Source organism: Drosophila navojoa, chromosome 2 (assembly GCF_054131105.1).
Source record: "Drosophila navojoa isolate 15081-1374.11 chromosome 2, UAZ_NAV_1.0, whole genome shotgun sequence".
Classification (NCBI taxonomy): Eukaryota; Metazoa; Arthropoda; class Insecta; order Diptera; family Drosophilidae; genus Drosophila; species Drosophila navojoa.
In genome coordinates this window covers 30,848,505-30,871,025 of record NC_142890.1, presented here as the reverse complement: position 1 = coordinate 30,871,025, position 22,521 = coordinate 30,848,505, and the positions used below count along the sequence as shown (strand labels likewise).

The window sequence follows — 22,521 nt, the reverse complement described above, 5'->3', positions numbered from 1 at the left end:
AGAGAGACAGACACTCGAGTACGTCGTGCTAATTACTATATACTATATATCATACATCAAATGAAGTAACAGTATGTGTACGTTATTCTACAAGGTGTATCACCATCGGACAAAACTTCTACATATGTATATGATTACTCCCTGGAATTTATTATTCTAGCAAAAGTGACCATATGGAATATGCTGATAGCGCTGTAAATTCTCACGAGTATTTATTTAAAATATGATCCATATCAGATATCGAACTATGATGGTAGTATCACAATACAAGATTCAACAATACCCGACAATTCTGATTTGATATATATGTGTGATGACTAAATATTTAAACTCTGATTCTGATTTTTTCTGCCCATAAATAGCACATTTACATATTAAGCCCAGCTCAATCACAGTGCCTCTTTTCCATTGCGTACATATTAGAAATGAAACTTTAAAGGACTTACATCTAAATATTTTCAAAGCCGACTTCCCCTTGGCAATTAAGTCTGCCAAAGCATTAACAAACTACATATGTATGTGCCAACTACGTTTTTCCCTTTTTCATATTTGTGCATTTCTCTTTTGTTTTTTATCACTAATCGTGACATTAGTTTACTGTGCTAAGAGTGGCATCACACACACTTGTGTGTACAAGGTACATTGCGACACTCTCTCACTCGAACGCATGGAGAAGTACAAACAGAGGCCTGCCAGAGCCCTGAACATTCTGCTGCTGCTGCTGCTCATTGAGCCAACATTTGCACAGTTTTGGCTCGCTTCGCTGGTTGCCTGGCTGCCCGCCTGCGCGCTGTTAATAACATGGCTTATTGCTGCCCATAATGGGCGTGTTGCCCGGCCGCCTGTCAACCTATTTGAATGTGTTTCCACATTTCTCTCTCTCTCTCTCTCTCTCTCTCTCTCGCTCTCTCTGTCTCCCTCTCTCTCTGTCTCTCTGTGTATGTGTCATGTGTGTTTACTCCTGCGGTTGTTAGCCTGTGTGCGGCCATATTGGGCATGTTTGGACTTGTTTTTGTTTGCCTGTGGTAGCAACGGCTCATGCATATGTTTTTCGAGCAGATTTCCCCCGAGATTGCCGTTGCTTTGAAGTAACTTGAGCCGTTGCGCTCTCATGCACATTCTCTTCTCTCCAAACTACAATGCCCATATCCTGCTCTCTGTGATATTCCCTTAAGCTCACTTTGTTAAGCCTGCCCATGTTAGTGCTCTAGCTTCATGGCCAAACAGATTAATGTGCTAGCGTTTTGCCGAATGCTCAAATCGCATTGCAGCCAAACACTCGGAAATTGTCTGACGGCCAATTATGACGGCTGCCCCAGCTCGTTGCTTCAATAATTTCATTAAAGTTCACAATGAACACAAATGGTTATTTGATTGCAGCAACAAACGAAATTACGAACGATCCCATCCATGCGGCTCCATATAGTTGCATTTATCAACTGACAATGTACGACGCTGCGAATGCAGCGCCGCCGTCCGTGGCGGAAGTGCAATACTGAATGCAAGTGCCCAATAAAAGCACAATAAAATGCAGCCAAAAATGTCAGGATGCTATCAAATAAAAAAAATGCTTCCTGTTGACGTAAATTGCAAAGGAAAACGTAGCTTAAAGGTATATTGGTTATTCAGGTATGCTTACTAGCAGAAGAAATAATTTTAATAATACAAAATAAATCGAACAATAGTAATAAGTGACATATTTTCACACACGTATCAAACTCTAAATTCTTATACTATTAAAGTTGTACTCATTTCTCAGTTTAATGACACTCAATTAATTTAGACTTCGAGCTCAAATTCAGCCAACATAAAAGAAATTACAACTTTCCACCAAGGGCAGGGTATTCTGATGTCGACATTCTTCGGTTACCATTGCACACTTTCGAGTTGCAAGTGGCGTTTGCTCAGCCTGTTGACAGTCGCCAAGCTTATATTGTCAGCCCTATCGCGGCGCACTTCACTTAATTACACTTACCCTTCGGCAACAGTCCATTCTCGATGATGCGCGCCTCGAGCAGAAGTCGGGGCAGCAGCAGGCACAGCGCAATGAGGATATGCACAAAGGCTGCCGTGGGTCCGCCGTGGGTCCAAAGGGCGCGCAAGGTACCGCCGCGCGCCTCCTCCTCGAGGCCGTCATGCGGCGCCAACGTGCAGCGACGCTCCTTGGCGCCAGTTGCCAATTTGATGCCATCGTTAGCCAAGTTGCCCACCTGCGAAGCAAAGCAAAGACAACATTACAATCGTTGTTCACACACGCGAGAATAGGAAGACCTTCAAAATGGCCATCAACTCTTCGAGTCCTGGCTGACACTCACTGCAGTGAGGAAATTTGGTTAAGCAATTGACCCTATTTGAAAAGCAGCTATAAAATAGTCAAGCCGTCTGTCCGTCCGTCCGTCTGTATAAGTGCGTCGATCTCAGAAGATACAAAAGCTGAAATTTTGTGTGCATACTCGTGTATACCAAAACGAGTTTGCTTTATTTGTTCGATAACTCATCCGATAACTTTTTTATCGAGAATAATCGAAAAATTGATTTTGTTTTTTGAGCCTCATTTGAACATTATTAGACCGGGAAGATTTAGATTTACCGTGTATATATGTACATATGATGAAAACAAACATTGTGTAACTTACAGATTTGTGATATCACGCCCCATTCGCCCAAAATTTGTAAAAAACGCATTTCAAATACTAGAGACTTGTTCTTTGGAATGTACAAACAAAGTTTCATTAAGATTGTAAGTCTAGAAATTAAGTAATTCAACAAATAAATTCTCAAAATTTCGCTTTTTTATACGTGCGTGCGGATGCATGTGTATGTATGTATATGCGCATGAAATAAGTACAGATTGATTTGGATATCAGATTGGAAGGTTCAGGGTATCTTCTAGTTGAGCAGTCTCGACTAGAGCCTTCTTACTTGTTAGTATATGATTTATGTGAAACGACATCATCACAACAATGTATCATAAGATACGATAAACAGTCCCTAAATGAGAAACAGTTTGGCCCAGAAGAGCAGACCCCGGCTATCCTAAATAAACATCCCAGCTGTGAATAGGTAGCCCAAAATAGATTGCAACTGCTGGAGATACCATATAGCAATGTAATACTATATGGGCCCACATTTGTGTTTATAAATACAAAAAACAAGTTTTGTCAACATTCATATCAAACATTTCAAACTCATCGATGAATTATTATTAACTGCAAATATATATAAGCCTTTGGTTTTGTTTTATTGTTTAGTTAGAGTTGGTTTTACCTACTTTTGTTTTGCTAGGGCGTGCACCACAACTGAATTGTGTGGATTCAACGGTGAGGAGAATGGTGTGTAGGGAAAAACGAATGTGATCGTTGATTAAGAGATGGGTTAAACTATAGAGATTTATTCACTACTTTACATAAATTCAAACATTATTGAGTTTTCACAAGCCGCTTTGAGTCTCTTGCTGTTCGCTATTTGAAATATTTGAAGTTGAATCTATTCCAAATATGTCAGAGCTGTCGATGTATGGACAACTCCAGGGCTCAAACGATAGTTCATAATCTTATGAGGAAAAGTACTAATGCCTGTTTAGAAAAGCAATATAGAGAAAACAGAAGGATTACAATATTGAAAGTAGTTCTGATATGAATACTGTGCAAGCATTGGCTTTATTTACGGGCATCTGATTAGATTCCTTATATCTAAAATATGGATTCCTTAATTTATATGTATTTATATAGAATATGAATGAGATACTTAAATGCAGTAGATATTCAAAGAAACATATATAGAAACGAATACAATCGAAAATTGAATCATTTAAAAATGTTGTGCTGTGGCAAACTTTTTGCTGATACAGCCTTTGTGAGTCTCTCCACATTTAAAAAATTGTATTTTTCACAATCACAATTGCTTTAATTTGCTCGTATCTGTAAAACAAGCCGTAAATCAAATAAAAGCTTTTCACAGCAAAGCCAACCGAAAATATTCTACCGAATTGAAATCCCTGGCGAGGCGGATGCACTCAGAACCACACACAACGCCTCCAGGGAGCCATATTTGCTGCTGTATCTAAAACTGGAGCGGAATCTGAATCTGAACTCGCGGCGTGACGAGCAATTAATAAAAAATAAAATACGTACATAAAACTATGCAAAACAATGAGAGTACAAAAATATTAAATAAACTGCCGCGTTTACAGCAAAGCAAAAGATATTGTGGGTGTTTTGCGTTTGCATTTTTATGCGCGAAATATCGCGTATACGACGCGTTGGCGCATAAAAAATGCACGTGACAAATGGTAAAATGAAATATTTATATAACAGCGTGTGTGTGTGTGTGACAGAGAGAGATAGAGAACATGTGTGTGTGTGTGTGAAAATCACGTGCAGCATATAAATAAATGTGCGCTGTTGGGCTTTTAAATTAAAAACAAGCAGACTTCATAGAATCACAGTGAGAAGCGAGAAGACAACCATGGAAAATGGAACTCGCTGCGCTTTAGCTAGCTTAGCTCTTTGTTATTGCTTTTGGTTTAACTGCGAGCTAACTGGAGGAGACGAGCATATTAGTTTTGTGGATGACGATGAAAGTATGTAATAGTAATAAATAAAAATACTCCCTACACGAATGCATCGAAGCAACAATATCTATGATCCTGATTAAGTTGATCTTGAAAGGGTAAAAATACTTTTTTGAGTCGAATAAGAATCAATTCATTTTACAATACTATATTTTGGCAAAATTATAATTAATTTTTTATTTAGTTATTTATATATTTAATTTATTTTATATTTTCAACCGAGATTTTTATTGGTATATCTATGATTCAAAAAGAGCTAGTGGAAGCACTCATTGCATCCGTTCCCTTATTTGTTTCAATAAATTTGCTAAGGTAAGCTGTCGCATATGTCGTAGTTGGGTACTTCCGATGCTCTTACGTGCTTTTAGTTTGTTTGCCTTGGATTCGTTTTATTTCGTTTCGTTACGTTTCGCCGTGAAGCTGCAACAATGATTGCACTTCGCAAAAAGCGAAACGCATTTGAAGTGCACAGGTACACAAGAAGTAGGAGGGAGGATCTGCAGCTGCTGCTGCAGTTGCACGTGTGAGAGCGTGATGGAAGATGGACACCCATTCAGCCAACGAGATAATAATTTAAGCGCACCGACATATCGTGGTTAAAAACCTCTCTGCGCCCTGCCACAAAAATCGGCACAATCGCCAGCATCGCTTTTTATTTACTTCACTGTTCTTTACTGTACTATATGTATGTATATGTATATATGCAGCAGAGAGTGTCGGGGTGGCGAAGGTAACCGCAGTCAGTCCTGAACCAGTCACATCAACATACAAATGGCTATACGTCATTTATGTCAGCCAAAATCAGCAATCTACTTGGAAACTGTGCAAATGGGCGCTGTCTACATTTGACTTTCAGTTTTATTTTCCACAAGAAAACTAAATGAACCATTGCTCATTTGAACTGAAGAACTCTCGCAAGCCGGCTGCCACTCTCCTTATCAGCATTGCATTGCTAAAGCAATTCATTCTCATTCATTGAAAAGTATCTTAGATGATTTTTAACTCAAAAAATCTTATAAAATACCTATTAATTAACAGAAAATACTCGAAAGTAAAAACATTAAAAACATTAGAAAAAAAATCAAAAATAAATAACTTTTAAGTACAAATTATAAAAAATAATTGATTTCATGCTACTTTTGGAAACCATTTATATATTCCGTTTCGATGTATCGCCAAATTGAGTTAAGTGTAAGCAGCATTCGACGGGTTCCGGGACATGTATGTTAGCCAAGCGCTGCCAATTGGCATGCTGCTTCTCGCAGCAGGAGTAGCAGCAGCTGCTGCAGAGGATCAGCCTGATCAGCGTGAGTAATGTGAACGTAAGCGATTTCGATAACTATGTGTTGTAGTCATTGAAGAGCGCGGCACGACAGTGGAGACGCACGCCAAGATAGTGGGTGGCTATCCAATAACCATCGCCAACGCTCCATACATGGTCTCGATCAGAGCACGGTACTACCACGAGGAAAACTTTGGCGAAGGCCACATGTGTGGTGGCTCTGTGATATCCCAGCGGGTGGTCTGCTCGGCTGCCCATTGTTTTGAAATGTAGGTAAAGTTTCTCATGGTCCCTTAAATAGCCCGTACTCACTGCCCCCCACATAGAAATGACACGATGCCGGTGCAATACAGAGACTCTGAAAACTTTGTTGTCGTAGCCGGCGTGACCTCTCTTAATGTAAAAACCGAGTTTACCGTCGAGTATTTGGTAGAACAGATCATTGGGCACCATAACTATATCCGATCCACGCTTGAAAACGATATTGCGCTGCTGTTCCTCAATGACATCATACCAGATGACTCGCTGTACATCCGCCCCGTCTCGCTCGTCAAGCAGCCCTTTAGCCCTGGCACCTTCTGCGTAATCAGCGGCTGGGGCAACCAGAACAAGCAGCTGATGCAGGCCATCATCCCGACTGTGCCCCAAGGTCTTTGCTCCTTCATCTACATGTTTCTCCCCAAGTCTCAGATGTGCGCCGGCTGGTTGAGCGGCGGCATCGATGCCTGCAGAGGCGACTCGGGCGGTCCCCTCGTGTGCATGAACTCCCTCACAGGCATTATTTCTTGGGGCGTGGACTGCGGCCGCAGATTCTTCCCGGGAGTCTACACAAACATCTCTTACTTTATACCCTGGATCGAAATGGTTAACGCTACGTTCAATTACAACGAATTCAAGTTCATGAGAAGATCCCTACGGAACAGTTGCTCTTTTCAAAATTTCTACTTCCTTCGAAGTGCTTTGTTATTAGCAATAATTATACTAGCTGCGTGAAAGAGTTAAGAATGACAAAAATTAATTGTAATACAGAATATGAAAAACTTAAAAATAATTTATATTTGTAATTAAAAACAAGTAAGAACGTTGCAGTCGGGCGCTACCGACTGCGGAATACTCATTCACAGTCCGTATACATGATGCTATGTTTACAAAGGGGCATTTATTCTTATTTCAAATTTAATTTGGCTTTAAAAAATTTAGTACAAAACAATTATGCTTTTTGATTATATTGTAGCTTTTGGTAATTTTTATCGAGTAATCGATAATTATTAAATTGATCGTGCACTTTTTGAGTACAAATGTATGGTAATTTTCGTTAATAGCTTTCGGTCACACCTATTGCAGATTCTTTAGCGTTTGCTTACATTACAAAAGCGCGCTTTTTAGCATTCTAAGAATTGCGATGATTTCTGGATTTTCTAGCTGTTGTTGTAGTTTTGTCAGATGACACTCTGTTATTAGCTTATTGTATTTTAGCTACCAGTCTGTAAAGCAAAGCGATAACGTGGGCGCTAAAGGCGTCGCAAGTTATGTTACAGCGGCGGAGGTTCAAAGCCCCTTCAATGTTGTGTATTTTTTTCATACATATTTCGTTTTTTATAAAATAGATATTTTATTCTTTTTTCTAATTGAACAATTTTATAAGTTTAAATTTGTTTTTTCTTAAAAAGCCCTCATATATGTATGTACGCATATATGCATGTATATGTATGTACATAAGTCTGCACGCATATGTAGCATCAAGCATTCCAGCCTTTCTTATGCACGCGCTCATTTGTATGTGTGTATGTATGTAATGCAAATTTATCATTCTCTACTCTGGCTCTTCTTTTCTATAATGCGTCATAACAAGAATCTCATTTTTGGATTTCATTTTAAATATGTTTGTTCACAGTAGGCGGTAGCGCTGTCGGCAAAGGTGCCGGCTAAATTTGTTTTTGTTATTTTGACAAACATGGCTTGGGTGCGAGTTCAAATCCCGCGGAAAACTCTTTTTTGTAAATTGCAAATTTTGTTATTTTAGCTTCTTTTAAATTTTTTAAATATATAAATTTTATTTTTAAATCTTATAAAAATGTTTCCTTCCGTGTTATCAATGCCTATTAAGCCTATTTGTATATACATGTACATACATAGATAGCTCAAGCATATAAATGTCGCAATTTGATACTACAAATGCCGATTGCCACGCCCCTAGTGGCCGTAGACACCTCATTTTTGGCCAGTTCTTAGAAAGAGCTAACGGTAACGTAAATGCAAAATTTGAATGCTTACGCTCAAAAAATGTGAAAATTACAGGGTATTTTTTGATATGCCACGCCCCCAAAGAGGCGTGACAATTATTTTTGGGGCATCGATAGAGGAGGTTACCAGTAACTCAACTATCCAAATTTGAAGCTTCTAGCTCTTAAACTGTAGGAGATATAAAGTTTTGCGTTTTGCCACGCCCCCTTTGGGCGCACATATATCCACTACAGCTTGTTGGACTTGGGAGGTCAACTCGCGTGTATATACCAAATTTCAAGTCTCTGGCTTCAATAGTGCCTAAAATATAGCCAAATTTGAAAAATCACTATATCTTCAGGTCCGATTTGCCACGCCCCCAGTAGGCGTAGACATATAATTTTTTAATCAGTCATTATAGAATTATAGCATTAGCTCACGTGCGAAATTTCAACGCTCTAGCTTTAGAACTTTATGAGATACAGTTTTATCTGATTTGCCACGCCCCCAATGGGCGTAGATATATCCACCATAGCTTTTTGGACTTGGGGGGTCAACGCGGATCTACATACCAAATTTCAACTTTCTAGCTCTTCAACTAACATGATTTCTGGTATATCGGAAAATGCATTTTCCGATTTGCCACGCCCCTAGTGGGCGGATCGGGAAAATTTTAACACTTTATAAATCGGAGTTATACACGAGTATGTGTTCCAAATTTCAAGTCTCTAGCTTCAATAGCGGCGAAATGAACTGCGTTCATACGGACAGACGGACAGACGGACGGACGGACAGACGGACAGACGGACGGACAGCAAGACGGACATTGCACAAAACCAATATACTAATTCACTTCGTGAATGAGTATAATAAAAAAGAATGAATAACTGCACACACATTTAATAATGATATTATGGTTATTAATATAATAATATATTACATGCATGGAGTAAGATTTGTTATTAAAGTTAAATTATAAAACGAATGCTGGCCCTGCCAAGAACATGAAATCAACCATTTTTATACCCTGAACCCATTGAAAATGGGAAATCAGGGTATAATGGTTTTGTTAAAATGTATGTAACAGGCAGAAGGAGGCGTGGCAGACCCCACAAAGTATATATATTCTTGATCAGGGCGACGAGCTGAGTCGATTTAGCCCTGTCCGTCTGTCTGTCCGTCCGTCCGTCCGTCCGTCCGTCCGTCTGTCCGTATGTTTGAACGCGTCGATTTCAGAAGATACAAGAGCTAGAGACTTCAACTTTTTTTTTAAAATGTCCGTATATATCACGCGGATATCGAGTTTATCACTAAAAAACGATAACTCATTCCGATACTTTTTTATCGATAAAAAAACCTTATCGAAGATCAGTTTAAAAATTATATCTCCTACATCTTTCAAGCTACAGTCTCCAAATTTAAAATGTATATTAAGACGCATGTCGTACAATTTCGGTTTTTGTTAAAATTTACCCCCCACCCCTAAATCCACCCCCTCACCCTCATCTTTGTAAAAGTCGTATATCAAATACTAGAGACTTGTGCTTCGGTATACACATACATTTAAACAATATGAATACGTTCTGAAAGTTTCATTACGATCGTACGTCTAGAAATTAAATTATTCAACAAATAAGTTTTCATTATATTGCCAACACTGCAGCGCAACCCAAGCGCAATCGCCTGTATATGTGAGTGTGTGTGTGTGCGTGTATTTGTTTGCATGAGTGTGTGTGTGTGCTAATTATTATTGAAATATCAGTTGCTTGTAGGGTTCAGGGGATCTCGTAGTCGAGCAGTCTCGACTAGAGCTTTCTTACTTGTTGATAATCAATTATTGAAATATACGAGTGCTAGTTTAGCTCTGCTCTCGAGTCTTTGATAAACTATTTTTCATTGCAAATATTCTCTAGCTTAATTTGGCCTGCTTCTACCTTTAAGAGCAGCTGTTGACTCATCATGAGACAGGGCTCCCTATTGAGTGCCTGAAAGTGGACAAAGACTATGGATCCGAAATAATTGGCCGCAGAAAAGAGGCATGTAGGAGCTGCCTGCAATCTGCTTCCAATGACTATGACTGCGCCAGTGCCGTTCCTGTGCCTCTACCTGTGTGTTCTGCCAATACTCTGATAGCCACGCGTCAATGACCAATGTTGGGCTTCGGTTTTTGCCCAGTCAGTGAATTGGGCTTTGCTGTTGGCTTTATTAAATGGCTGCCGTGTGATCAGCTCCTCTCACTCCTCTCAATTATCCCGCCCCATTGCTGTTTGATTTGCGTTGACTGCCATGCTGTGGCCGTAGCTGTGCTCTGACTGATAGCCAGCTTTTGGTTGACTCCCGGCTGGAGTTCTGTATACGACGCTGTGGTCTGCGCGCATATTTACATACAATTTTAAGCCAAATCGTGAGCCACACTCTTGATACACTCATGACGCATCGAGTGCGGCATAGCTGCGCTCGATAGTGCTTTCTGCTGCGTTTTCATTCCGCTCTTTCAGCTCTTAGGTTGTCGAGAAACAAGCCAATTATTTGTGAGAGAGACGTGGGTGGACAGCATGTCTCCTGGTTTATATACAAACAAATACAAGTAATAGAGGACCCGCTCTTCCATTGCTTCCGTTCTTCTTGCTGCGCTCTCTTTCTCTCTCTGTTTCTCTCTCTTACCTACTCTCTCTCCCTCACACTCTTTCTGCCGCCAGCGTTTTTAAGTGGAATTAATATTATATGTCGCAAAGGATACTATAGAAAAAAATAAGAAAGCTCTAGACTGCTCGACTACAAGATCCCTTGAGCCCAACAATAACATGATATTCCAATGATTCTTCGCTTCTTTTCTTCCTCGAGAAACCACACATGCACACACGCATACGCACGCAAATCGTGATAATAATATAATATTCTATCGAAGTAGTATAGTGTAGCATTGAATATAGTATTTAAAATACACAACAATCTAGGGGTAATGGGTTGTATAAGAAAATAAAACATAAATCAAAATTAATTTTTCTTTCCAGTGGGCTTGGGGTATAAAAATGTCCGATTCATCCACTCGAGAATTTCTCGATTTTTCTATCCTGTAATTAATCTATTTATGAAGACATCCAAATTCTGAACGCAATTTTTAACCTTTTTAATATCCTTCAGGCGAACTAGAGCAATATTTTCCAACATTTACTGTTTTTTTAATAAAAGAACAAATTCAAAATGTGACTTTATCAATAACCTGAGATGCTAATCCTAGATAATTCTAGATAGAATATAAAAAGCTCGCCTATGCCCAACTCGAGCTCATCTATACACGGGGTATATAGAGCCGTTTGCAAGCTATTGTATTTTTCTATCAAGCTTTTGCCAGCGCCATCGTCTGCCATGCACTTCAAATAGACAATAAATAAAGCACTATATGCTAGACAGAGACGACACCAGAGAGATGGCAAATGAAAAAGCCATAATTGCATTTATTATGCTGATAAAAGCAGAGACATGAACGACACATACCTACACTATATGCGAGCGGTTCTTGCTCCCTCTCTCTCTCTCTCTCTCTCTCTGAGTTTGTGTGTGTGAAAGGATAACCAACGCAATTGTATCAATGTATGCGCGTGCTTGTGTGTGTGTGTGTTTGCTGAGAAAGGATAACCAACGCAATTGTATCAATGTATGCGCGTGCTTGTGTGTGTGTGTGTTTGCTGCATTCTCCACATTGGCAGCCATTTTGTGGCGCAGCACGAGCCAGAAGCTGGTCAGGATAACTGTCCAAGAGCAGGAGCATATGCCTTGTTTGTTTGCAAATGAATTTAATAACGAAAATAATGCCACTAAAATAGTTTATAGAGCAGCAAAGGATGCACGGCAGTACGGAGGACCAACGCCAACAGAGTGCAAAATAAAATTTCATTATCGTTCATCGGGCGCCAGTTGTTTGCCCAGACAGCCGCACAGTTAATTTCGTGATCCCAAATTAAGTTAAACCCCCCTTTATTTAAAAGAAGAACTTACCTTAAATACGGCCGAAGTAAAAAATATGGGCAGCAGAATAAATACTACACCGGAGAGTACAATTTGCAGATTAAGCTCTCCAACGGGCTCGATTTTCCAGGGTATTAACGAACAGCCTGTAAGTGATACAAATGATAATAATAAGCTGTGGTAACGAAACGACCATAACAGCAGCAACTTCTATTAAGTTTTCAACTTGCTGAGCTAACAGCTTTGAATCCAAAATGGTGGCTTAACAGCAAGCGTTAATGTTAAACTCAGGTGGATAATCAAATCCGAAATGTTATTTGGCATTAGAAGCGACTTTGTATTCAGCGAGCGAATCGCCCCAGAAAAGATATAAGAAAATCAAATCTTTCTATTGATGTTGCATATTACTGTGATTTATTTGAATGGAAAAGCAACAATCGGACACGACTTATAGAAAACTATAATATGCAATGATTGTATGGTAGCATTAAGAAAAAATTAAATAATATTACATGTCATTGTTTCATAATCCCATTCTTCTATCATCCTATATTGGGCACTTACCGAGGAACCTGTAGGCGCCATGCATAGCCAAATATCCTTGAAAGAGTGTCAGCAGTACGCCATACCAGATCGACCAGAGCGAATTCAGATGTAGATAGCTGCTGGAGTCGTGGCCAGAATTCTGCAGATTCGTATATCGACTCTGATGGCGCTTCGACTTGATGTACTTAGCCTGAAGCTGCTGCTGTTGCTGGCTCAGACTGTTGCTCGCTGCGGTTGCATTTGTTAGCACCGAGTTGCAGATGCTCGAGTTGAGGCTGCCACCGCCTCCGGGAGCTCCACCTCCACCGCCTCCTCCGGAACTACCGCTGGCTCCATGCTTGCCGCCCATTGGAAATGGAGTTTACTTGTCTAGTCCCTTTGTTTGTCGATTCTCACGCTTTTGTTTTCTCTCTCCTCTGTCTGTCTCTGTCTCTATGTATATCTCTCTCTGCCCTATTATTTTCTCTATATGTGGCTCCGCGCCTGTGCTATGGCAACAAATGTTGACAGTAAATTTCACAGCTATTTGTGTTGATTTCGTGTTGATTTTCTATTTGCTTAAGTGATGCTCATTGTTGTTCCCATTGTTGTGTGCTTTGTTATTGTTGCCCCTGGCATTGTTGTTGGCGATATTATTTGCTCGCTGATATGCCTCATTTTGTGCGTCCAGCATTTGTTGATTGCTGCCGCATACTTAGCACAGAATATAAATTGGTGCTCTATATGCGTGCATTGATTAGTTCTATTGTTAGCTGAAGCGAGAAGTTGTATTTGAAAAGAAAAGAATTAATTAGAATAGAGCATGACTTAAGTGTTAAGAACATGAGTACGTTTACGTAGCGGCATATCATATTCTATAGAAACTAACTAAGAAATAGTTGAATATAAATTAAGTATAAAATATATTACGTCAGCATTTACCATTCGTATTTTGTATACCCTGAACCCATTGAAAATGGGAAATCAGGGTATAATGGTTTTGTTAAAATGTATGTAACAGGCAGAAGGAGGCGTGGCAGACCCCACAAAGTATATATATTCTTGATCAGGGCGACGAGCTGAGTCGATTTAGCCCTGTCCGTCTGTCTGTCTGTCTGTCTGTCCGTCCGTCCGTCCGTCCGTCCGTCCGTCTGTCCGTATGTATGAACGCGTCGATCTCAGAAGATATAAGAGCTAGAGACCTCAACTTTTTTTTAAAATGTCCGTATATATCACGCGGATATCGAGTTTATCACTAAAAAACGATAACTCATTCCGATACTTTTTTATCGATAAAAAACCTTATCGAAGATCACTAAAAAAATTTTATCTCCTACATCTTTCAAGCTAGAGTCTCCAAATTTAAAATGTATATTAAGACGCATGTCAGACAATTTCGGTTTTTGTTAAAATTTACCCCCCACCCCCAAATCCACCCCCTCACCCTAATCTTTGTAAAAGTCGTATATCAAATACTACAGACTTGTGCTTCGGTACATTTAAACAATATGAATACGTTCTGAAAGTTTCATTACGATCGTACGTCTAGAAATTAAATTATTCAACAAATAAGTTCTCCTAATATTGCCAACACTGCAGCGCAACCCAAGCGCAATCGCCTGTATATGTGAGTGTGTGTGTGTGTGTACGTGTATTTGTTTGCATGAGTGCGTGTGTGGGTGCTAATTATTATTTAAATATCAGTTGCTTTTAGGGTTCAGGGGATCTCGTAGTGGAGCAGTCTCGACTAGAGCTTTCTTACTTGTTATCTCAATTTTTATCTCAAACTCAGAACACATTGCTGTCATTGCATATAAGTATGTGAAAATTGTCTATGAAAATTTTACAATATATGTATAAATTTATTAAAATTGTATTATAATTTATGAAATTAATACATGACTAGACTAATGAATCATTAAATAAATCATTCATAGCAATTAAAGCAATCTGAGTTCTTGGAATTTATTGTAATATAATGTTTCTTCTATTTCATCAATATGAATATTGAAATTAATTTCATTCCATTGCAATGTGAGAGCTTTTCTTTATTTATTATTATTATTATTATTTATCTAGTCTTTGGGATATAAACATTTACTTATTTCTTAATGATGGAATAATTAAATGTAAATTTAATTTTTGAAAATATTTATGTGGGGCCTCAATTTTCGGTTCGTTAACAAAATAAAAATATTAATAAGAGCGGGGTCCATAACTCGAGTTGGGTTACATATGTATATCTGACCCAAGGAAATAAAAGAGCCTAAACGATATTTTCATACTTTTCCACACATTTGAAAGCATTATTTCAGATCTGAATACTAACACGTAAGCGTAATTTGTAAATTTATGAAAATAAAATTTTAATTCTGTCTGAACAGTGGCTTAAAGCAGCCGTAAATCAATCGGCCAAGGCGTTGCCTCAGACATTCGCCTTCCTTCCACGGGCCAGCCAGCAACAAGCGATTGTTTGTCATGTGGCAGTTGCTGCTGCTGCAGATGGCGCATAATTAAGGCGTCGTGGCAGACGGCCAACAAAGCAAATGAAGACCCGCGGGAGCCACTACTTCGGGGGTATGCACGTGAATGTGCCGCACCGTGCCGTTACGTTGAGTCTCAGCTGACTTTGTCTGGCGCTTGTTTTATGCGTCGCGCGTTTGAGCCGCAACATGCATAATTATAGGCAACATATAGGCACACGAGCCGGCGCTAATGGCAACCAGGTAGGCCTCGTGCATTGCGTGTTCCGGCCGGGATTTACTGCAAGCCTACAGCAGCAAGAACACAACCGCAAAGTGTTTACGAGTTGTTTGTTGGTGTCGCAATTCTCTTGTTTTTTTTTTTAATTTTCAACAAAATGTTGCGTTTTGTTTAACAAACCATCAAGCCAGCCAGCAGCAAACATATTCAGGCTCAATTTGTCAAGCAAACATTAAATAGTTTGTTGTTGCACGTGATAAAAAGTGCAACACTTATTATGGCCAGTGTGTTGCCTATGTAATTGTAAATTACTAGGGTTGTTTGCAAGTGAAATCTACAACTTTTCATTAGGCTCAGACATCAGGGAACTTCTGTGTGCATATATAGTAAATTTATTTATAGTTGTATCACATTTAAAAAATAAATGTGATACAACTATACATTTATATATAATTATAAAAGCAGTTATTAGTGTATAAAGCTCTATTTCCAAAATATACTTATATGGAATAGGTTGTGTATGCTTAGTGATTAAATAGATGACACAAAATGAATATATGTATGTGGTTGGTAAATTCGATACAAAGGGAGAACAGCGTATTGTTTTTGCTTCATTTGCAGCTTAAACCACAAATGCAGGTGGGCGTGAGTGCTCAGCTGTGGCATAAACATATTATTTGGTGCTCCAATAGCAGCTCGACAGAGCATCAAGCCGGGATACACATACGAACAGCAGCAGCCTACCTTTTCACATGCTACACCAACCCCTTATACACACACATATAAGCACATTCAAGACACATACATATGTATTCCATATACTCGTAATTGCGCTGTCTTGCGCTGTGTCAACAGTCCAGCTGACAGTCAACTTGCTGCCGGCTGAGCTAGTCGCGCCTGGCAAAGGACTTCTTCTTACATGTTGATATTAATTTTATGTTAATTACAATCTTTACATGTTTGCTCGCGTCCTACACACAAGCCATGTGCTTGGCTCCATGTTTTGGTTCGCCGCTCCAAGGGGTGGATCCTGCTGCTCCCGTGAGTTTTCCTTGTGTCTTGATATGCTCAGCATCAGATTAGCCTGTCGCAAAAGTCATAAATGCAGATGCCGACATTTCGTTTGTCCCCCTTGGGGCATTTGCTTTGTTTTTAAGTCCCATCTCAGCCACTCGTCAACCCTCCCACTCTTGGTTTTGCAGCGTTTACCCCACCCGCTTGGCAATTTGTCGCGTTCGCACGACCTTAACGCAAAATGAAACAGCCACTTTATGGCTTGTGTGTGTGAGTGTGTTGGTACTCTGAATGTCTTTGGTATGCATCTCTTCGTCTGTGACTGTCTCCTTTGTGACTCATGGCGTGAAATAAAAGTGAGCTCTTGATACCTTAGCAAAACAGCAGAGTGGATACGCTAACCTCTCTACTCCTTGCTGCGCGTCGGGAAATCTATATTCAAAAATCGTCATGTCTATTAGATTAATACCTTTGGAACTCCTATAAAAAAGCCACCCATATATTCTTAGTATATGCGTCTTTCGAAATATATATGATATAAGCTCACATGCAGTCAAGTAGGAGGGATTTAAGTGGGTCAATAACCTCTAAATAAAAAATAATATATAATATATAATATATAATAAATAATAAATAATAAATAATAAATAATAAATACTAAATAATCAATAATAATAATAAAAAATAATAATATAATATAAATAATAAATACTAAATAATAAATAAAAATCTAAATAAAAATAATAAATAATAAATAATAATACCAATATAATAATAAATAATATATAATCCACCTATCAATAATAAATAATAATAATCTATAATCTCATAACATAATAACTATAACTAAATATAATACAATAATAATAATAAATAATAAATAATAAATAATAAATAATAAATAATAAATAATAAATAATAAATCCGTATCCACTAGAGTATTTAGCCTTCGATCAGAGAAACTATTCACTCTTTACTATTATCTTTTTGTATGTGCACCTTGCTGCAAATGAAAAAGTTCACTTAACTGCATTTATCTGGGTTGAGCATAGTTCTTGGCTGCATTGTGACCATGGCGTCCCACGACGTTCGACTTTATCTGCCCCAAGCCTGCGTGGCGCCCCACCGCACACCTCCGCATTAGCAGCCATTACCGTGCATGCCACACAGCCACTTCACATGCCACCGAAATATGCTAAATGGCACTTGAGCAGCAGTCGAGAGCATGCCCAGCCCGCGGATACACTCTGCTGGTGCTCTGCATGTAAAGAGGCCATGTCTAGGCACCACCCACGATTACTTTTGGCAGTTTGCCTTCAAGAGACTCAAGTCCACTCATGCTAATTTAAATGGAGTGCCCTGCCGTCTGCGCATGGCTTTCACTTCGATTCGGGCGCTCCCCTCACGTGCAGCTTTGGCTTTTTGAAGTTAAATGAAGTGGGCGAAGAACAAAGCAAACAAACAGAAAATATTGTCGGCCCGTGCTCGCTTCACAAAGAGTTGGGCAGCACAGCTGGAGCGAGTCTTTTTGTCACAGTCCGGTTGCATGCCACGCTGAGTGGCAGGCACACAGCCAGGCCAGCCTGGCAAACCACCAGACGCTGTCAATTTTCATTTTGTTCATTCATATTTCTATATAAATTTAGCGATTGACTCTGATGCTGGTTGGCGGTGCCCCATTCAAAATGAGTTCATGACTTGAGCATTTCTTGCAACATTTGCTTCATTTGCATAGTTCGACGAGCGGCTGCACTTTGTAGCAAATATTTTTGTGCACTGCGGAATGCAGCTGCCTCTGATTCTGCGACCCACAAAATCAAACACAAAACAAACCCCTCAAGGAGTGCTGGGGATGCTGTGGCAAGTTTGTTTTTGGGGCGCGCGACAACTGCCTCGTCGCACCACCAAGCTGCATCGCCAGGGTGTCTGGCAGCTCTCGTGCGAGAAGAAAGAAACAGAAAGAAATGGGGGAAAATACAATTTTGTGCAGTGCTGCAGAAGCAAAAGTTTAACAACAATGATGAAGGAAGTGGAGGGAGAAGAACACGTGGCATGTTTTGAATTGGATTTACACATGTGCCGAGCTAATACGTGTCCTGCACAGCGACGTTTTTCAATTTCCAGCAGCCGCGGACGTGGGACAGCAATGCAGCCAAAAATCATTGCCTACTTTTTGGGGCGCGCAATTTAAGTGGATCACACAATAACTATGACTTCTTATATTGCCAAGCCTAATATCACCAAACTAAACAATGAAATTCAAAATAAATTTCATGCGAAGTGCAGCTCGAAATTTATTATCGCAATTAAATTGTACCAAAAAAAAAAGATTATTCCGAAATAAAAGCGCATAAATTGCGAGTACATAAATTAACAAGTAAGCAATGGCTGAATCAGTGCCGTTGCACTCGTTTAACAACACTAACAACCAGCCACCAGGCAGCGAGTGGTCACAGCCCCGCATACCACCACCGTATAAAAAACATTCGACAGCACGCATCGTAATGCGTTGAAATGCGTCGAAATGCCACCAATTTTGTAGAGCTTAAATTGCGTTAGACATTGGACGGCGGAGACGAAAGCTAACCACCCCGATATTAGCATTTAGAGAGGGTGTGTGTCAATACACTGCGAGAAATATCGGCACGGCAAACATAAACAAACGGGCAACCAGATGCCTATTGCTTGATGAACTTTCTAGATATACATTTTTATGTATGAAAGTCAAACTTTATAAATTTATATACTTCAATAAATGCCTCTCCTGCGATATTGAAATATTCTTTATATTTCTGATTATTCAATTCAACATGAAGGCTCAAATTATATTGATATTATTTTCAAATACTTCTACTGTTTTATTGAATGATATTTTAAAATTAATCCTCTTCTATTTATCTATGAATGTCTTAGGCACTTTTCATATTTCAGAGTATTTTAATTTCAATAAATCTCTTTTTTTCAATTTTTATAATTATAACTATGATAATTTGATCACTTCTGTAAGTGGATGGAAATTTGCCCAGACATTTGACCAGTGTATATGTTGTTTTTCCTTTTCGCCTGCATTCCGGGCCAAACTCGTAAAAACGCCGGGAATTTATCGCCTTGGAGTAGATTTTTGGGGTAGAGAACGTAGAACACAGAACACCGGGGGTTGTTATTGTTGTTGTTGATATTGTTGTTGCTTTTGTTGCTGCTACTTTGTTGTTGTTGTGCAATTGTCGTCAGTTGTTGTAGTTGTTGCATGAGCGAGTCTCTATGTAGCTGTGTATCGAAAGCGTTTGAGGCCAAACTTTTGCCGCTTAAGGAAAATCGATGAAAATCCTTGCCTCCTTGGCTCCCATGTCGATAGGCCAACCCCCAGTAAGTATACGCACAGGTGCTCACACACACACACACATTTATGTTATGTGTATGTATATATTGTAATTTCAATAGCTCAGGACACGCCACATTAGGCGACATTTTGTTGTGATCAAATTGTGTTGCCTTCCGGGGCTCTGCCAAGAAAAGGCTTTTCTTTCCGTTTACGGAAACTGCGCACTTGACAAAATGTTTAAAGCAAGCAAAAAAAAAATCCAAACGCTTTCTAGTTGCATTTGACATATGAAGTGTATAAACTGTACTCAACGAGACGTCCAAAACAAACTTCTATTGGAAACTCCTGCATTTTTTCCATTTATTTTCTAGCCTTGTTTGTATATATTTATACTTGCTATAAATGTATGTATTTATTTATTTATTTGTATCATCTCTTTTTTTATTTGTTCATCGTGAGTTATTTTGGCCCAGTCGCTTCCATCAATTGCACTCGTAGTTAAAATTGGTTTTTTAATTAAACGAAACGAAACGAAATGAACTCTGCTCCCAGTCCCTATTCCGCCTACGCCTTCGCTAGCATTTCGAGCCCATTTCCCCTTTAGATAAAAGTTAAAAATTGCATTGGCAGCGAGTCATGGAAACGAACTAAATGCTACACATGCTCCCTCCCATTCATTTATATGCCACGAGCAAAGTTTCATGCAGAGCCATATGGAAAGCCACAACAACAAAGCTTTTAGCTCGCTGATTGAATGTGGGAACAGTAAAATTAAATTAAAGCAACTAAACAAGCTATGCACAGCTATTAAATACTCCTCTATAGCTTGAACAGAAATAATAAACACGCTGTGACCAACTGCTAGATACCCTGCAACAATTTGAGCAGAAATAACCGATGGCTTTTGTAGGTTACTAATATTCGTCAACCTCTATTATTCACTGTTCTTCACACCTGCCAGATGATTTCAAAGTCAAAAGTAACAAGTAAGAAGACTCTAGTCGAGACTGCTCGACTAGGAGATACCCTGAACCCTCCAAGCTGATATTCTTATCATTCTGAACTTCTTTTATGCACGCACACATACATACACATGCATCCACCCTCAGGCGCCCGCGCTCTGCTAACTGCGCAGTAAGCAGCGACTACGCTTGGGCTGCCCTGCAGTCTGGGCAATAGTATGAGAATTTACTTGGTGAATAACTTCTTTTGTAAACATACGATCTTAATGAAATTTTCAGGGCGTAATTATATGGTCAAAATGTGTGTATATTCCAAAGCACAAGTCTCTAGTACTTGAAATACGTTTTTGGGGGTCGAAGGAGGCGTGGTATCCAAAATCTGTTGATTACAAAATGTTTGTATTCATCATATGTATATACACAGTAAATCTGAAGTCTCCACGTCTAATAGTACTCCGATGAGGCTCAAAAAACAAAATAAATTTTTCGATTATTCTCGATAAAAAAGTTATCGGATGAGTTATCGAAAAAATAAAGCAAACTCGTACTGCGTATGGTATACAAGAGTATGCACACACAATTTCAAAAAATTTCTCTAGCTCTTATATCTTCTGAGATCTCGGCGTTCATACGGACAGACGGACGCACGGACGGACGGACGGACAGGGCTATATCGACTCAGCTCGTCGTGCTGATCAAGAATATATATACTTTATGGGGTCTGCGATGATTCCCTGATTTCCCATTTTCAATGGGAACTCACCTATGTGAGTTCCGAAGAGAATAAAATGCATTGTCAAGATGCATTTGAAATAAAAGACAACTTAACTTTCTGCAGTAGAAGCACAAAGCATAAAGCAAACTATACAATTAACAGGTATCTAAATAAACGGAGCAAATTACTTAGCATGTGTCTGCACAAATATTTAATTATATTAAATCAGAGCAATACAAATGCAGAAATGGAATTTGGCCAGCACGCATTTATATTGAAATAATTGAGAGCCAAGAAAGCATATGAAATTCCATAGATACATAACTCAAGCAAAGGCCACAAAGTAAACATTTCGAATCTGCAGCAATTGATGCGCAATTGTCTATATGATTGCATTTGGCTGTGCAATTGCAAAATCGTAATTGAAACAAATGGCACTCTGTTTGCTCATCGATTGTCGACGTCCAGAAGGAAACGGAGCTGTATTTGTAGGTCAGTGAGTGCACTAATCGTGGCGTATGAACAATGTATTAAAGAGCCTTTGTCTTTCTCTCAATGTTGGTCCACTTAGCCAGCCAGCTTAATTGATTTCCTGATGAAGGCGCGAGCCTCAGTGCAGTTTGTATTTACATTCATTCAATACAATAGCAAAACAATTCAGTTCATTCAAAAACCTTCAGTAAGCTGTGAATTATTAAAACCCATCAGCACATTTTATTGGGCAGCAGTGGCAGGAGCAGCAGCAGGAGCAGCCGCAACAAGACATTAAAATGCAAATTTCGTATAGAATTGAAATATTCGCAAATATGCAAAATACGTCTCAGAGACGGCGGAGGTAGAAACCAGGGCAAAAAGGTAGAAATGTTGTAATTTAGACGACTAGTATGTCAATTATGCAGTACTTTGTGGTGCCCTGCTGGTGGGCGTGTGCCGCATGCTGGATGCCAATCAAAAGGTGTCCAGTCCGTCGGACTCTCGACTCGAGTATTTTCTCATAAATATGACAATAGAAAAGAGCTAGCTAGCTAGCCACACGGCCATAAAGGTAAGCCAAGTGACAGCCAGGGAGTCAAGACAACAGGGAGGCGAGCCGACCGCAGGGCAGGTAAGGCGGTTGAAACTTGAGTTGCATGCTATTAAAAATTGTAAATGCCAGAAATTGAGACAAGACAAAAGTTGACAGCAAATTTTCAATTTCAGTTAATGTCGAAGCCGAGCAGGCGAAACGAAAAG

At 39.4% G+C, this 22,521-nt stretch overlaps 2 protein-coding genes across 6 annotated transcripts in view; one reads left to right on the top strand and one right to left on the bottom strand.

The window, feature by feature from the left end:
- tinc (transmembrane protein tincar) overlaps positions 1 to 22,521 on the bottom strand; it is a 75,421-nt gene that overhangs the window by 13,639 nt on the left and 39,261 nt on the right. For all 4 annotated transcript variants that reach the window (XM_089265576.1, XM_089265577.1, XM_089265574.1 and 1 more), the window contains exons 4-6: positions 12,612 to 13,345; positions 12,078 to 12,193; positions 1,976 to 2,210 (exon numbers count right to left, since the gene is read on the bottom strand). In XM_089265576.1, coding sequence (XP_089121702.1) covers positions 1,976 to 2,210; positions 12,078 to 12,193; positions 12,612 to 12,942 — 682 coding nt within the window. In that variant the 5' untranslated portion in view covers positions 12,943 to 13,345. The remainder of the gene's footprint in view (positions 1 to 1,975; positions 2,211 to 12,077; positions 12,194 to 12,611; positions 13,346 to 22,521) is intronic.
- On the top strand, positions 5,611 to 6,902 carry LOC115564256 (trypsin). 2 transcript variants are annotated; one of them, XM_089256248.1, is made up of 3 exons: positions 5,611 to 5,880; positions 5,926 to 6,124; positions 6,182 to 6,902. In XM_089256248.1, the coding sequence occupies exons 1-3, from the start codon at positions 5,793 to 5,795 to the stop codon at positions 6,846 to 6,848; spliced, it is 954 nt and encodes a 317-aa protein (XP_089112374.1). In that variant the 5' UTR covers positions 5,611 to 5,792; the 3' UTR covers positions 6,849 to 6,902. The 2 variants fall into 2 exon arrangements, with proteins under 2 accessions (XP_089112374.1, XP_030244227.1); XM_030388367.2 differs by having other exon boundaries at positions 5,612 to 5,880; positions 5,935 to 6,124.

Coding starts and splice junctions, on each gene's coding strand:
- LOC115564256 (XM_089256248.1), top strand. CDS start 5,793: ATGTATGTTAGCCAAGCGCTGCCAATTGGCATGCTGCTTCTCGCAGCA. Junction 5,881..5,925: donor AGAGGATCAGCCTGATCAGC/GTGAGTAATGTG, acceptor TATGTGTTGTAG/TCATTGAAGAGCGCGGCACG. Junction 6,125..6,181: donor GCTGCCCATTGTTTTGAAAT/GTAGGTAAAGTT, acceptor CCCCCCACATAG/AAATGACACGATGCCGGTGC.